Source organism: Musca domestica, unplaced genomic scaffold (assembly GCF_030504385.1).
Source record: "Musca domestica strain aabys unplaced genomic scaffold, Musca_domestica.polishedcontigs.V.1.1 44, whole genome shotgun sequence".
NCBI lineage: Eukaryota > Metazoa > Arthropoda > Insecta > Diptera > Muscidae > Musca > Musca domestica.
The window spans coordinates 311578-329005 of record NW_026712334.1 but is presented as its reverse complement, the minus strand read 5'-3'; the positions used below and the strand labels follow the sequence as shown (position 1 = coordinate 329005).

Below are 17428 nucleotides of genomic sequence, written 5' to 3'. Positions count from 1 at the left end.
ATATAAGAAATCGTTAACCCTTTAACCGCAAATCACTAATGTGGCTTAGCATTCGTTCTCTGAACGTAAGAGAAAAATGTAAATGTTTGACTGTTTACTTTAAATTGAAATAATTGACAGTTGTTCTTCATTTTTTAGACCCTGGAGCTGTCATGCCAGCTGTAAAAAAGCATAAATGTTTCCAAACCTAAATGTAAAGAATAGAACTACGTAAATGAAAAATAATGATAAGAAGGAGTATTTCGTTAGAATTATCTCCAGCAATAACTTCTAGGAAGATTGTTCAGAAAAAAATGTATTATGTTCCGATATTTTGGCCAGAAAAATCACCTATTTTCTATTCCTATTCTCTATTTTCTATATCCTATTTTCCCTTTTCTGACGACACTACCAATTCAGTAAACCTTGTTTTAGACTTTTAAACACTGACACGTCGATACATTTCATTAGACCTATTCGGTTTTAGGCTATTGACAGAGCCTAAAGGGTTAACATTCCCACTCATCACCACCCTCCCTCTCATAGGGATCACTGCATTTAGTCTCTCGTTTCTCGTTTCTTTTTTCGCATTTCTTAATTGTCGACAAAATTTGTTTGCATTTTGTGTTAATTTCGCTCATTTTGAAACAATAACATTTGATGGTGATGGCGGCAGTGTCGTGTCTTGATTTTGTTGTATCCCTATCTGTTTGTTATTGTTGTTGTTGTTGTGACAATTTACGTCAATTTAAGTGGTCTGAAATATTTTTGTTTTGGCCAATCTGTATTCTTTTTATTATTGTTGTTGTTGTTGATCTTCCTTGCTTTCATTTAATAATTTTCAAATGTTATTTTTATTATTGCCGTACATCAAAAAGTGTTTAAAAATAGTTTCGCTAATATACGAACATGCCCAAAACATATCGATCATAATTTCAACTAGGGGTTAAAATGTGGACATTTGTATATAATTAGCCAATATAGATTTGCGAAAGCAGAAATGCAAAGAAAACGAATACAACAACAATAAATACAAAATGGGATAAAAGAACGCAGTGATTTTGAAATCATTGCCATTGTATTGGGGTAAAAACAATTGCAAAGAAAACTGGATTTTTGATATCTAAGCAAGCGAAGAAAAAATAATAAAATAAGATGAAAAATTAAAAAAAAAACTAACAATGGTATTTGATACCCTACACCACTTCAATTTACTGATCTGAAACCCTTGAACATAAAAAACTCTACCACATAATTAAAGCAAATGTTGAACCTAATTGTTCCTCTATAACAAAGTTTTCCTAAAACACACGATATTAAAAAAACATATTTTCGGATAGAACGGAAATGTTACATTGAGTTGTTTTTCCTATGCATGTTGAACATTTTAATTTAATTTCATTCTTGAAATAATGTCACATCGTCCTGCAAAATTGTTATGTTGGTGTTTGACCAAAGCCACGGGGTAAATCTTTGTAGCATTTGCCCTAAATTTACACCCCATATCGTGTTAAGGGGTATGTAAAACAATATTCGAACTATATAATTTCCTGTATATCCGATACTTGGCTATACTCTTCAACGAAATCAGCGTCAGTGTACAGTTCAGAGGTGCGTCTTCCATGCATTTGTGATTTCGCTAGGTTTGGATTTTTTTCACACAAATATGTGGTCCATTTTAATCAGCTATATATTATTCCATGATCATACAAAATGATAGGCTTGAGAGCTGTCCTAAGCTCTAATCTCTTAAAAAATCCAAAAATTCCATAGCTGAGAACTGTAGGCCGACAGCATAATTTATACAATTTTTAGGTTTGGTTCATTTTAAACCCTAAATATTTTGCAAATTCTTCCAAAACAATGGACTTCTATTCAGATCCTAATCATACGCCCATGCAAAAGTTCATGAAGATCGGACCATAACTCCGATATGAATACAATACCCCACACATATTTTTATAAAGTGATAAAAGATATTACAAAATGTACAATTCAAAATTGGAAGTCCAATTGAAGAAGTTTACTGCGATAAAAAATATGACGAAAACAAGTAATGAAAGGACAAAAGCCGGGCTAGGACGACTATGTGATACCCTAAACCACTATGTGTCTTTATTTGAACTTACGTAACAAAAAAGTTTATAATGGGAATTTATGTAGATTGATCATACTATGAACCGAATAACATTGCTGTATAGATATGACTTCGATAAGGAATATTAAAAAAATCTATTCAATTTGGGATGATATTACGTATATGGTGAGCAATAAGCGTAAAATCGGAGGAAGATGTATATCGAACCTATATAAAATCTGAACCGATCTCGATAAAATTTGACACAGAAGCAGTATCTGATGCCCTATATTAAATATCATTGTAATATGCACACGCATGCGAGGAACTTAAAACCCCAAATCGGATGAAACATATACAGTGTGAGATGAAAAAACTGCAACCAACTTCAGACTGCTGTGATTTCTAAGCCACTCGTCCGACAGCTGTTAAAATTATTCCAGTGACATCTCATTATATTGTTTTCAAGCCTACAAAAGCATTTTGGTGAGAATTTTCCAGAAAAAATGTATTCGTGATGGAATTCAAGCGTGATAGTGTGATTTCTTTATATTTGGCTGGAAAACCACAAGTGGTTATCGTCAGAGCACTCCAGCATTTAAATGTGAATAAATATTTTGTGTCTCGTACCATCCCTCGTAACCGTGATACTGGTAGCGTAGCCCGACGTCAAGGAAGTGGACGGAAGAAAGTAGCAACATCAGCAGAAATGGTTCGAAAAGTAAAGAAGCGACTTGATCGAAACCTGCGTATTAGTGGCCGAAAAATGGCTCGTGAACTGAACATATCGCAATATTCCATTCGGCAAATATTGAAAAATGAGCTCCGAGTAAAGTCATTGAAATTCCAAAAAGTGCAAGAACTTACACCGCTACAAAAAGAAAATAGACTCAAAAGAGCTAAAGAGTTGCTTCACTTGGCCGTAAGTGGTGAACTGCCGAATTTGGTTTTCTCCGATGAGAAAACATTCGTTGTCCAGCAGTTTGTAAACAAAGAAAATGATCGTGTATACTTGCCAAAGAGGTTAGCTGACCAATGGTGATGGTGTGGGCCGCCATAACAGCCGACGGTCGCTTCCGCTCGTATTAATCAGAATAAATGCCGAATACTATCGCGAAAATATTCTTTTGGGTGTATTAAAGCCTTGGGCACCCAAACATTTTCGCCACAGACCTTGGACATTCCAACAGGACTCAGCACGATCGCACTCAGCACGCGCCACCAAAGAATGGTTACAAAATGATCATCGCTTCATTTCCCGCGCACAATGGCCACCAAAATCTCCGGATACCAATGCGTTGGACTATTGTGTCTGGAGTGTCGATCACCTCAAGCAAGCGTTTCGCCGGGAATGGGCCAAAATACCACAGAGCAACATTCGGACAGCGTGTGACGGTTCATTGGCAGTTTGAAGAGCATAATTCGTCCCAAATGTAACCAATTCGAGCAAATCTAAATTTTCCGACTTTTTTGCTTTCATTCAATAAAATTAAAAAAAATGTAAAAAAATTGTTGTTTGTTGCAGTTTTTTTATCTCACCCTGTATAATGGACAATAACCTTAAAATCTGAACCGATATCGATAAAATTTGGCAGAGGTATTTTTGAGCTGTATATGATGTCCGTTATCAAATATAATTGTTGAGGAGTGCATATTACGCATTTGAGGGACTTTAACACCAAAACGTATGAATCAAATATATGAGAGCTATAACAATATCTGAACCGATTTTCACCGAAATTTGAAGTACTTGCTTTGTTACCTGAATTAATTCGGGCTGATAATTTGGGCTGATATTAAACATTTGGTGCACAATAAACCTGAAATCAAATGCAATTTTACAGAGGTATTTCTGGGTATCTGGTATCAAATGGGGAGTGCCTATTACGAATGTGAGGGACGCAAACACCAAATCGGATGAAACATATATATGGGAGATATAGCTATATATCGGCCGAAGTCGGCCGGCTGTGTCAATATTCAGGTCATTTGGACTGATATTGGCAATTTGATTCACAATTAACCCGAAATCGGTTGAAGATTTATATGGAAGCTATATCTAAATTTGAACCGATTCTGACCAATTTCAATAGGGTTCGTCTTTGTGGCAAACAATTTTTTTTTGGCAAATTTCTTCTTAATGAGAAAAATAAATGCGACCTGAATTTTGTTCACAAAGAAGGACGGACAAACAGACTGACGTAAATCGACTCAGAAAATAATTTTATGAAGATCCTCAAGAGTAACTATGGGTCCACGTCGCTTCCTTAACCATGTTACAAGCAAATGCACAAAGACATAATACCCTTACCACTATGTGATTTAGAGTATTAAAAATATGTCAAAAGTTGGACCTATATTATATAAATGCCGAATATCGAGAGGTACCGTTGGAAAGGGGCTATGCGAAAACCTAGTCCTTCCCAGTATTATTTGGTCCTCAACACAATATGCAAACAGTAAGTACTTGTACCAAAATTCAGCCACTTTTGCCAGCTCCTTCTATTTTTGGCAACATATTATATGAAATCGCGACATAGTGCGTAGTCAGCACAAACCCCGCACGCATACAGTGAAACGACTCTTTACACAACAACATTGTACGAGTATAAAATGCTTCAAGTTAATACAATTAATGCATGCGGTTATCTGTATACAATATTCTTATATAGATTCAAATCCAAAGTATGGACTTTAATTTATAGCCAAAGCCTTCTTAACGACTTCCAAGTAAAGTAGCATCTGGGATTGAAGAATTTGTATACCTTTAATCCATAGAAAATCATGGTCAAGTTAATTTATATTTCTTCTAACAGTAGGGTTAATATGGCGCATAGTATAGTTCTTTTTTATTGAAAAAAAAATCTATCGATTGCCTATTTCAATAAGTCGGCATAATGATACATATCAATATATTATATTTGAAAATGCATGTTCCCAAGCAGGTGCCAATATCTTGTAGTGGTATAGTCGATTTCACAATCCGAATCTTTGCAAACACCTAAGCAAAAAAATAAAAAATCACATTTGTTCACTCAAGAATATAATTCATTTGATTCTCATCGAAATAATGAATGCGAAATAAATAGAAATAATTAATGAGAATCTATAATGAAAGAAAATTATTTCGAGCACACGCATTGTGAGTACGTCGAAAACGTTGTTATTTTTTAATATTAGAACATTTTTCTTCATTAATAATATATGTATGTATTTTTATTTCATGATAAAATGATTCATTAAAAAAATACGGAAATATATTTTCCGTGTACAATTTTTAATGCACAAATATATTAAAGGTAATTTCAATAATATAAACAATATTAAAAAAAAAGAAGAACGAAGAACAACTTGCCAAATTGGCATTAAGACAAAAATACGGAGACTGTACAAAAATAATAATAAATTTATGAAGCAATATTCATAAATTTATAATTCACACAGTTTTATAACATATTTTTTACGATAAGTGGTAGTCAATGGCGTTCTGTTGTTGTTGAAGTGCTGACAAAGAAAATATGTCAGAATATCGTACATAACACTTCCAGGTGTAAATGGAGTTGTTAGCGTGCAAGTTCATTAATTAAATTCCCTCTATGTAACTAGTATTACATACATGTAAACCAAGAATGTGGTACATCGATCTAGAACAATACTATCTCACCTCAATTTTTCTATTTTGGTTTTAAGACTTCTCAAAATTTTCTTGCATTTTTACTTCATAATTTTAGTTCTACTTTTGTTAATTTCAAGGTTTCTTTTTTAGTTTTACATATAAAATTCGTATAATTCATTTTTTCTTTTATATTTTTTTAATGTTAAATTTTGGAGAAAACTATTCCAAAATGTTCTTACATTTCCCACTAAACTTGGAGGTTTATTCATATTAAACAACCATACCACAAACAAGTAAAGAAAATGCTATAGTCGTGCTGAGCCGAACATGTGATACCCTACAATACTAAAATATGTTAAAATTCTCCTTAGGTCAAAATCTATTTTAACAGAATTTGTTTTCAAAATAATGCCATTCAGTCCCGCACAAGTGTTACGTTTGATTTTTGACCGGGGGAACTTTCCCTATATAGCATTTTCAGATTAAATGAAACCTTTTGCAATTCAAATGAAACTTTTTGCAGCGTGAATGAAACCTTTTGCAGTGGAATTGAAACCTTTTGCAGTGGAAATGAAACCGTTTGCAGTGGAAATGAAACCTTTTGCAGCGGAAATGGAACCTTTTGAAACCGAAATGAAACTTTTTGCAAATCAAATGAAAATTTTAGATTTTTAGAAGGAAAAGTAAAAAAACATTTTTATTTTTACTAGGTTTAAAATTAAACCAACTAATTATAACTAATATATAGTTAAAGAGGAATTTTTATTGATTATTAATATCTATGTTTTTATAAATTTTTTTCTTAAAGCTTCCATAAAACACAAGTGTAGATGCAGAAAGATTGAAAAAAGTTTTTCAAGGTATTTTTTTCAAAGGACCCGAATAAGGTATCTTTTTATAATCTCCTCCATGGAAAGGAGAATATATTAAAATTGTTATTCGGTGTGTAACACCTCTAAATATTCGTCGTAGACCCCATAAAGTACATACAATCATAATCATAGTTGATTTAATGATTTCCACTTATCTGTCTATTGAAATCACGACTGCTCTATCTCCATAATTAATAAAGCTGCGAAGCGGGAATCTTTTATTAGGTAAGATTAATAGTATACAATAACTATAAAAAATTGAGGTAAAGCTTAATTTCACATTTCAGTCCTGGCCATACCTATAAAGGGCAACATTTGTTTAAATTTCTCTTTTTAGCGTTGAGCATTTGGAATTTAATAATATGGAAGTATTTTATATCAAATCAATAAAGAACCATTTGTTACTACAATAATTGAAAATTTAATAAATAATATCAATAAAAAATCCTCTTTGTCAATATATTAGTTATATTTTTATTAATTATTAATTGATTTAATTTAAAAACTACTAAAAATAAAAATTGTTTTGTTATTTTTCCTTCTATAAATTTAAAAGTTTCATTTGATTTGCAAAAAGTTTCATTTCGGTTGCAAATGGTTTCATTTCGGTTGCAAAAGGTTTCATTTCCGTTGCAAAAGGTTTCATTTCCACTGCAAAAGGTTTCATTTCCACTGCAAAAGGTTTCAATTCCACTGCAAAAGGTTTCATTTCCGCTGCAAAAAGTTTCATTTGAATTGCAAAAGGTTTCATTTAATCTGAAAATGCTATATATACGTTCTCTGTCTTACTGATAGGCATTCAAAACAATTTCACACCAAAGGTGTGGTCTATTTTACCGCTAAATATAATCCAATGGTTATCCAATATGCTGGACCTCTGCCCTGTCCTTAACCCTCTCCTCATGCAAAATTCCGTGTCGAGTGATTTCAAATTGTGACCTATAGAGCGACTGCAAGATCAGAAAAATTTAACTTTTTTGCTCTTTTGAACCCTTAAATGTACATATTTTGACCCTAACCATACACCTGAGCAAAATTTTGTGTACAAAGTACAATTCAAAATTGTAAGTCAAATTAAAAAAATCGCATGCGATAAAAAAATATAACAAACATAGAAAAAATGTGACACAAAATATTCACTTCTTTATTGGCACATTTTTCCGCGTTTTTTTTAGATTTTATCTTTTTTTGGCAGGAGGCCATTTCATATTGGTGAGAATCAAATCCATTTCTTTTACATATATATTGGACCTAATTTGCTATATATCCGATATTTGGGATATCAGCGTCAATACACAAAGTTTGTATATATTCTTTATCAGCGTAAAATTCTAAGACGCTTTAGCGATTTCCGTCTGTCTGTCTATCCGTCTGTATATCTGTCTGTAGTTATCATACTATCTTTCGAACGATTTGAGATAGAAGGCTAAAATTTTGCATACATGCATAGGCAGGTAAAATTCGTAAATGGGCCATGTCGGTCCACGTTTTTGTATAGCCCCCATATAACAGTACCTCCCAATATTCGGTATTTTGATGGTTTCGTATTAAAAGTTCGTAATGGTTACTACAACCTATGGCAAAAATTTCGTATAGCCCCCATATCCCGATATTCGTTATTTTCACGATTGCTACAAATTTCGTATTTGAAGTTCGTAGTAGGTAATACAGCCTATTACAAAAAAAAAAAAATTTCGTATATAGGTTCACGTTTTCGTATAGCCCTCATACAAAGGTACCTCCTGATATTCGATATTCATGATTTTAGCGACATTATTCACTGGAACTGGTTCAAATTTACCTTCCGGTATTCCGTATTTTAATGATTATCCCCAGATTTTTTTTCGAATTTGTCTAAAATTTGGTAGTTAGAGGTCATAATGGGTTCTAGTTTCGGTGGCGAAACTATGTATAGCCCTCATATAACGGTACCTCCCAATATACGGTATTTTGGTGATTTTTGCCAATTTTTTTCACGGATTGGTCTTAAAATTGGTATTTGTAGTTCAAAATGGATTCTAGCTCCTGTCCAGAAACATAGTAAATATAGGTTCAGGTTTTAGTATAGCCCACATATAACAGTATTTCCCAATATTTGGTATTTTGATGATTTTCGCCACATTTTTTCGCAGATTTGTATAAAAATTGGTATTTGTAGTTCATAATGGGTTTTACCTCTGGCGGCAGAACATTGAATATTTTGGTCCACGTTTTCCCATAGCGCACATTTAATGACACCCACCGATGTTTGGAATTTTAATAATCCTAGTATCATTTACCCACGAAATTGTTTCAAATTTGATATTTAAGTAGATTTGGTAGATGACAATCCTCGAAGCATAAAATTGTCTATGAGGTTCCTGTTTTGGTATGGTCCCCATACAACGACCTCATCCACTTCATAGTGTTTTGAAAAGTTTAACAACATTGTCCAAACGGTCTTACTGGTATTTGCTGTTTAAAATGGAACACGTTCGAATTCAGATACTTTAAGATAAAAATGTTTTCTTTACATGATGGTGGAGGGTATTAAAGTTCGGCCCGGCCAAACTTAATTTTTTTTGACTTGTTTGCACTACAGTGTTTGGTTGATTTCTACTTGATTGGCACTTTCTGAATACTTTCAAACTTCTTCTAACGCACAGGAAAAGGTGTATGGATCACGATAAATAAAATGATTTGATCTGCATGTGATTCGTATTTAACTCGTATTTAAAAACGTCGCATAAACATCTAAAATACGGTTATTGTGGAGGTACTTTTATATGGGAGGGACACCATACAGTTGGACTTTTATGACAATTTTTTGCAATAAGGTATATATTGTACTTAGAACCCAAAATGTTAAGTTGCATGAAATTCTGATGATTTTTTTTTCTAAATCTTAAAAATTCCTCGGTCGGTTTAATGGTTATATGGGGGCCATATCAAAAATATATTCAATATACCCAACTTTTGGCACATGAATTCCTTACCTTATCCCAAACAATTAATACCTATCCGAAAGAATTCTTTAACAATCCGCTAAATGTCAGTAAACTCGATTTAAAAAAATGGTAAAAACCCATGAAAGATTTTATGTCAGAGACATCAAATTGTGGAACTATATTACGTGTTTTTGCGATGAAATACAGTTATTTGGGACCTTTAAAAACTGTATGTCAAAAATACAGTTATTTGGGACCTTTCCTAAACGTGGGTCTATCTTTACAATTTTGGATTACATCATTCTTTACTCGTTATGAAACTCTTTTCTAAATTCGATTATTTGTATTGAAACATTTTTGTCACACCTTCCCCCAAATGTGGGACCACTGTGCCCAGTTATAATATGTTGATTAAAATATAATACGGGTGGAACAACGGACATATAGCTATAACTCGTCGATAGGTTATCAATAAGCTTTTTTTTCATATATTCCGTATTCAATATTATTTAAATATTACCAAAGCAATGACCAGGCATTGTGGGTGAAAATTCTTTTAATGACATAGCATATCAGTAGACCTTGAAATCATTTTTTCTTTGTCCATTTTCAACACCTCAGCTTGACGGAATGATCTAAATAATCAGACATTTGTTCTACATCATTTTACGAAATTTATTTTTAATATTTGGCTAAATAAAGAAATGTCAAATTAATATAAATTGCAATAAATATATAACAACATACATACATTCATTTATAAAACAATAATCAAAAAGAGACGACAATGCTCAACATGACCTATAGCACAAAAAGAAATTATAATAAAAAAATAAAAAAAAAAAAAAAATAAAAAACAATAAAAATAAGGATAATGGGATAATTAGCATTTGGGTAGTTGGCAACAGTTTAAAAAAAATTAAAAACATATTATCATGCCACTGCAAAAACTTTTATTAGAAATTATATTTTGAGAAATGTCATTGAACTTTGCAATGATTTGATAAAAATGCATTCAGGTGGTGGAATTGCTAATGGAAGCAGTTGGCTTCATTGTTATGTTTGTGGGAATAAAAAAAAATTGAACAGGTTCGAACGTCCACCCAAGTAGTCCATTGTGTGTCATCAACGTTGTCAATGTGCCAGCCTCACACCAACACGTCGCACATATAAACTTATGATTTCGAAATCAGGTGTGAAATGTGTTGGATTTCGTTTTTTTTCTTCAAACAAGATAATTCTCTACCCACAAACTCACACATTGATGACATACATATAAACTGTTTTGTTTTTGTATTGCCTTGGTGTACACATAAGGAAATGTGTGAAGATGAAAAAAAAAACATTTTAATTCTTTTCGATTTATTGCTTTGTTTTCTAAATCATTGTTTATGCAAGAATCAATCAAAGTGTGATGTTAATTTTGTGGCTATAGTTCTTTTTTTGTTTAGTCAGCAAAACCAACAGCAAAAAAACAACACAAAAACCACTAACAATTCAAGGAATCCCCGTGTACGTATACGTTATTGCTAGAATGTGTTTCATTATTCATACGACCCGATTTTTCAGCTGGGCAAAAAATTGTTGTTTTCATGTGTGAGAAATGTTGTCTTTCCTTTGAATGTACATCGATGTTTCGAAAATGATAGGATAAATTCGAAAAATTGATTTGTTTTTGGAAAACACAATATAAACGTCGTAAATATCTGAAATGACTCTGAACAAATATTGTAATTCATAGAATTAATGAAATTTATATATTAACTTATGTCTTCCCAATAAATTAGGTTCTTTGAATATTTTTATACCCTACACCACAAGGTGGTCAGGGTATTATGTCTTTGTGCATTTGTTTGTAACAGGCAAAAGGAAACGATATAGACCCATAGTTCCTTTTGATGATCTGCATAGAATCACATTCTGAGTCGAATTATGCATGTCCGTCCGTCTGTCCATGTATTTTTGGAAGCAAAGTACAGTTCGCATTAATTGTCCTATCCAGATGAAATTTTGCACAAATCATTTGTTTGGCCCAAGGACGAACCCTATTGAAATTGAAGATAATCGGTCAAAAATTTAGATACAGCTCCCATATATATCTTCGTCCGATTTGCCTTTTATTGTACACCAAACGTGTAATATAAGGCCGAATAGAATGGAATTTTGCACGTACGATCAGATTGGACCTGAAAATAAGTATGCCTAATTTGATCGAAATCGGTTCAGATATAGCTATAGCACCCATATATATTGTTCATCCGAATTGTTATTTTTGTCCTCCGCAGCCGTAATATGCACTCTGTAACAACAATATTTGGGGAAATATATCAAATACAGCTTAGAAATACATCTGCTAAATTTTATCGAGATCGGTTCAGATTTGGATATAGCTCCCATATATAACTTCGTCCGATTTACCTTCGATTGTGCACCAAACGTCTAATATTTGCCCAAATGAGATGAAATTTAGCACTTACGACCTAATTAAGTCTTGAAACTAGTATGTCAAATTTGGTGAAGATCGGTTCAGATATAGCTATAGCTCCCATATATACTGTTCATCCGATTTGTTATATTTGTTACCCACAGCCGTAATATGCACTCCGTAACAACGATATTCAGGGAAATATACCAAATACAGCTCAGAAATATCTTTGTCAAATTGTATCTAGATCGGTTCCGATTTGGATATAGCTCCTATATATATTTTTATCCGACCAAATGGGCAATAAAAGTCCGAATTTAAAAGATACAAATGCTTCGGCATATTTAGTCCTTTGAATTTTAAATTATAATTATAATCATAGCGTGTATGATTGAATTCTTCCATAAAAAGTGTTAATTATTATGCGGAGCTCTACTAAATTAGAAAAGTGGTGTTGGGTACGATTACTGGTTTTATTCTTGTTATTGCTTGGAATTTCATTAACCTTTCATATATTAAATAAGCAAGGCAATTTAGCCTTGTTCATAAAAAGTGCTTTCATTTGTCGTGCTAACCAATAGAGCTACAAATCATGTGATTTTGCAAGATTGTTTTGGAAACCTTTAAAATAATTCCTTAAACTGTATTTATATAAAATATATGATTTTAAAAGAAATAACATTTTTAGAGGGATACAATGCCCCGATATGGTCCTTTGTCCGTCTATACTATACATCACAGTCGAATAGGTGAGTGAATGGGTGAATTCGCTTTAAAAATATATTTCCTTTAAATATAGTTATATGGTAGATAAACCCTTTCTTTGATGGATTACTTTTTTATACATGGCTACATATTTTTTTATATACATATACATCGTGTATATTGTTTTAGACCCCAGGTCTATTTGGACGAATTTCAGAGGCATTTGAAGTTGCTCCAGTCATATCTATATGTTCGTCCGTCAGTCTGGCTAACTGCAGAGCACGATAAATCTAGAGCGGAGTATCCCATTTAGTCGAAACTAAGTATATGAAAATATTTTTACAAAAGTTAGATCGATTTCGGAAATTGACAATTATATAAAAAATTCAATTTTTTTTTAGTTATTCTCTTTTTGGCAACAACGCTTCAAATCATTAAATTTTAATATCGAAATGCGAACTATGTTAAGAAAGTTCATTGTTCGTGTTTCTTCCATTTCCTAGTCAATTTAATCGACCCACTGTAATCGACCCAAAATTATGTAACACCACGAAATATTGGTTTCCCACATAGGAAAGTATATATGGATCTTCCTATCTCGCCGAGCTGAGTCGATCTAGCTATGTATGTTCGTTCGTCCGTCTGTCCATGTTAATTTGTAATCACTCTACAGGTCGCAATTATGGTCCGATCTTCAGGAAATTTAGAATGGAGGTGGGGCTAGGATCAGAATAGAACCCTATTTCTTTTGGAGATGATTGCATAATATTTAGGGATTGAAATGGACCAAAAACTGAAAAAAATCATGATTTTGAAGTTGCTCTACAGGTCGCAATTATAGACTAATCAAAGCGGAAGTTAGCATGTGGCTAGAGCTTAGGGCTGGGCAGAAGCATTCCAATTTTGATGGTCGTCGGGTAATATTTAGTGGGTGAAATAGGCCACAATATTTGTGTTAAATAAAAGTCAAAATTTCCATAAAACCGCAAATATGTTTAATCCAGGCGAAATCACAAATAAACGAACAGGTCAATTCTGACCGTTACGTAGATGCCGATAGTAAATATATCGGTTATATATAGCGAAATATATACAATGTATATATGCAAAGGGAGGGGATGTTAGTTAGAATGCTTATATCTCAAGAATGGCTGGACCAATTTTGACAATTCAAAAAAAAAAAAAAAAAAAAATAAGAAAGTCTAAAAAATCGCATAAAAATATGCCAATAATGATCTTAATATAGATTTTGTAGTATTTTGTGATTTTTTTATTTTCTCATATTTTTTATCGCATGCGATTTTTTGAATATGACTTATAATATTTTGAAATTTATTTCACCTTGCAACACAGGTTGGGGTTATTATATAAGGATTGCAAATATCGTCCGATCTTCACGAAAATTTTCACAATAGGCTAGGCCTATTGTTTTCAAAGATGTCCGCATTAGGGGTTGAAATGGACAAGCAACTAAAAAATTTCCTGATTTTGCAGCCGTTGTGAAGCTCACAAATAGAAACCAAAGGACACGAAATCTCGCATGAAGTTAGAGTTTAGGACAGCGGGTACAATGGACCACTAATTTTGTGTGAAAAAATACCAGTATTACTTACAGGCGATATCCGAAATACACAAAAGGCGAACTTCTCGTATTTGTATGCTGATTTCGTTGACGAATATAGCCAAATATCTTAGACAAGCAAATCATATAGATGAGTCTAAATTTGGAGATACGGAGGGGCTTCTTGCTTTTGGAGATGATCGCAAAATATTAAGAGGTTCAAGTGAACCAACAAAAATACTTCCTGATCACAAAATTGAAGCCAATCGACACGCCTGTGAAGAGAGTTAAGGACAGGGAAGAATTCTAGCATTTTGGATGACCATTGGATTATATTTAGCTGTAAAATGCACTACAACAACTAACAGCCCGACGGAGTGCAGAAATATTGGGCAAATGTCCCTAATTTCAAAAGCGAAATCTTCCTTCTAACATATTGTAGTGTTGTGGGGTATAACATAGTCGGCCACGCACGACTATAGCCTTTGCTTACTTGTTAAAAACTTTAAAAATTTAACATTCATTACTGTGGCAAAACTTGTCTATATTGGAAAGTTTTTTAAATACATTCACTAATGTAATGCGGCATTTTGGATTTAGATCTATATCTATAAAAGAGGAAAATGTTTGTACCTTTGATTGTTTGTTTGTTTGTAATTTATAGACTCAAAAACTGCTGAACAGATTACCCCCAAAATTTCCAAATATACTACAGCATTGATTGAACGTAACATAGACTATACTCATTTTCTAAATTCCACTTGGAACTGGAGATATAGCATCAGAATCGGAGGCACCTCCAAAAATGTAGATTTTTTATGTACACATATATTAAATTTGGAATGTGCAAAGGAATTTGGAGCAAAAATAATTTTGTCAAATTATATTGAAATCGGTTTAGATTTGGATGTAGCTCCAATATATTTTTTCGGCCGATATCTGATGCACCAAACACAATATGTGTGTCCGATTCCAACGATATTCGTAATGAGAGACAAAATTTGGTACAAAATAAAATATCGGAAATAGTATCAAATTTTAGAATGAGTTTAGATTTGTTCGCCTTTGGCCTTCAAACGGCCAATGATACCGTCATACGCTGTATAATTTGTTAAATTTATTTTTATGTGGGGAGGTTCCAGATGGAGAGGTCTGTCATATTTACACCACATCTTTGATCTTTGAAAAAAGATTTTGACCTGTTGTAGAGGAGGATTAGCTCATTTTATCTCATCTTCATATCAGATCTAGAGTTGGATACTTCACATGTTATAAAATTTACGATTATTTGAAATTTGACCCTTTGTGTGGGAGGTACCAGAAGGAATGGGACGATATCGACCACTTAAAATATTACCACAATTCGATTTTAAACGAAGTCGGATACTCTCTTTGTTCTCTGTGAGAGATTCAATTTTTATGATTTTGTCAATTTTTACCAATTAAGGGGATACTAGAAGGAAAAGGGGTACCCATCTTCTAACTTGATCTAAGTTCCACAAAAATATTCGGATGTGCCAAGTTTGCATATCAGCCAGGCAGATGGACGTTTTTGGCGTATCTAATGATACATCCCCTCTGTAACCATACTGCTGAGGGTATAAATTTCAAATATCGGGACAATAGGAACCTATGTGTACCAATATAGAATAATACAAACTGCAAATATGGAAATTTCAAAAAATCTGATGAAAAACTGGACTAAAATCATAAACCGAATATCGAAAGGTAGGGGCTATAGTAAATCGTGGATCTACATAGACAATGTTATTCCGCATGAGGTAAAGTCCACTCAAACTCTAAATACCAAATTTTAATCAATTCCGTTGGAAATTATGGCTAACATCATGAGAATACCGAATATTGGGAGGTACACTTGAACGTTGGATGTAGAAAATTGTAGACCTATGCCAAGTATTATTTGATAAAATATAAAATACTCACATTGAACCCGAAATATCATATAAAAGAAAATGGGTGGAAAATTGTTATCTACATTTTCGAAATACTGAAAATGAGATTTTACCGATGAATGGTTGTCATACCCAAACGTGGACCGATATAGCCTTTTTTCAATACCTAACATCTTAAGAATACTACAAACACCAGTGCCAAATGCCACTAAAATATTGTTTTGCCTATATTGCCTTAAAGATTATCAGAGAAGTGAGATATCCCAATATCTGGCATGACGTCCATGTAGTTTGTAATTCTTGCCATTTTTTTTTTTTTTTTGATTTATCTTACTTATCTGTTAGAGGAAATTTTTCCAGAGAGATCACCTTTTGTATTTACATCCATAAGCAGGCCTTTGTCTCACTTGTAATTAGACGTAGTTTTCATTTGATATTTTAAGAGATTTAACTGTAAAATGCAACTCCATGCAAGTTTAAGGAATCTAATACAAATTGCAATTCAAATTACATGAAATATTATCATAACATATGTTGATGATGAGATGTCGTATGATAAATAAAAAATAAAAATTTTGCTTATTTTGTGCTCTAAGATTTAATTTGGTGGCATAAAAATTATTAAATGCCAAACCATTTCGAATAATGTAGTTTTTTCAATTCACAACTAAATCTCTTTATGGAAATGTATGCGTTGTCTTAGTTGTCTTTTTCATACAAATAAGTTGAACTTAATGGGTTAATAAGATAATTTGTTTGGTTTGTGAATTTGCTAATTCGTAGATAATATACCTATAATACCAATAGATGTCGCTGGTAAATTTTCCCCCACACAACGTGTAATTCAATTAATTCACCACTTTGTATATTCTGAATATAGAACGTATTTGCCAGTAGAAAAAGAAAACGTCTTCACTACTTACCTTCACATTTCAGCCCCTGTATAAAAAATCCACCCATTATTGAACCACAATGATCACAGAAAGTTGGTGACATAAATGTATGCGGCTTGAAACGATGTGGCATGTCAATTTTAAAACGTTCGCGCAGTAACTGAAATTAAAGTTAGACAAATATAAAAGTATTTTAAACTGAATTGAATTATACAAGCAATATTTAACAACTTACAATAGTACTGGCGGAATCAAATACAGATCCCGAACATTTTCCCAATAGTTTTTCGTGGCATTTTTTGTGGACAGCAGTTTGACAGGCTAAAATGAAATCATAATCGAAATTAATAAAATATTGTTTAATAGAATATTAAACAGAAAATTTTATATAGAGACAAATTAATTATAACCTACAATACTATGTGTTGGGTGTATTATAAGTTTGATTGGGCCAAAAATT

The 17428-nt window shown here is 32.7% G+C and overlaps 1 protein-coding gene across 1 annotated transcript in view; it reads right to left on the bottom strand.

Moving 5' to 3' along the window:
• LOC101897825 (putative protein kinase C delta type homolog) overlaps positions 1-17428 on the bottom strand; it is a 103017-nt gene that overhangs the window by 51196 nt on the left and 34393 nt on the right. The window contains exons 5-6 of the mRNA XM_059127294.1: positions 17204-17289; positions 16999-17128 (exon numbers count right to left, since the gene is read on the bottom strand). Of these exons, the coding sequence (XP_058983277.1) occupies positions 16999-17128; positions 17204-17289 (216 nt within the window). The remainder of the gene's footprint in view (positions 1-16998; positions 17129-17203; positions 17290-17428) is intronic.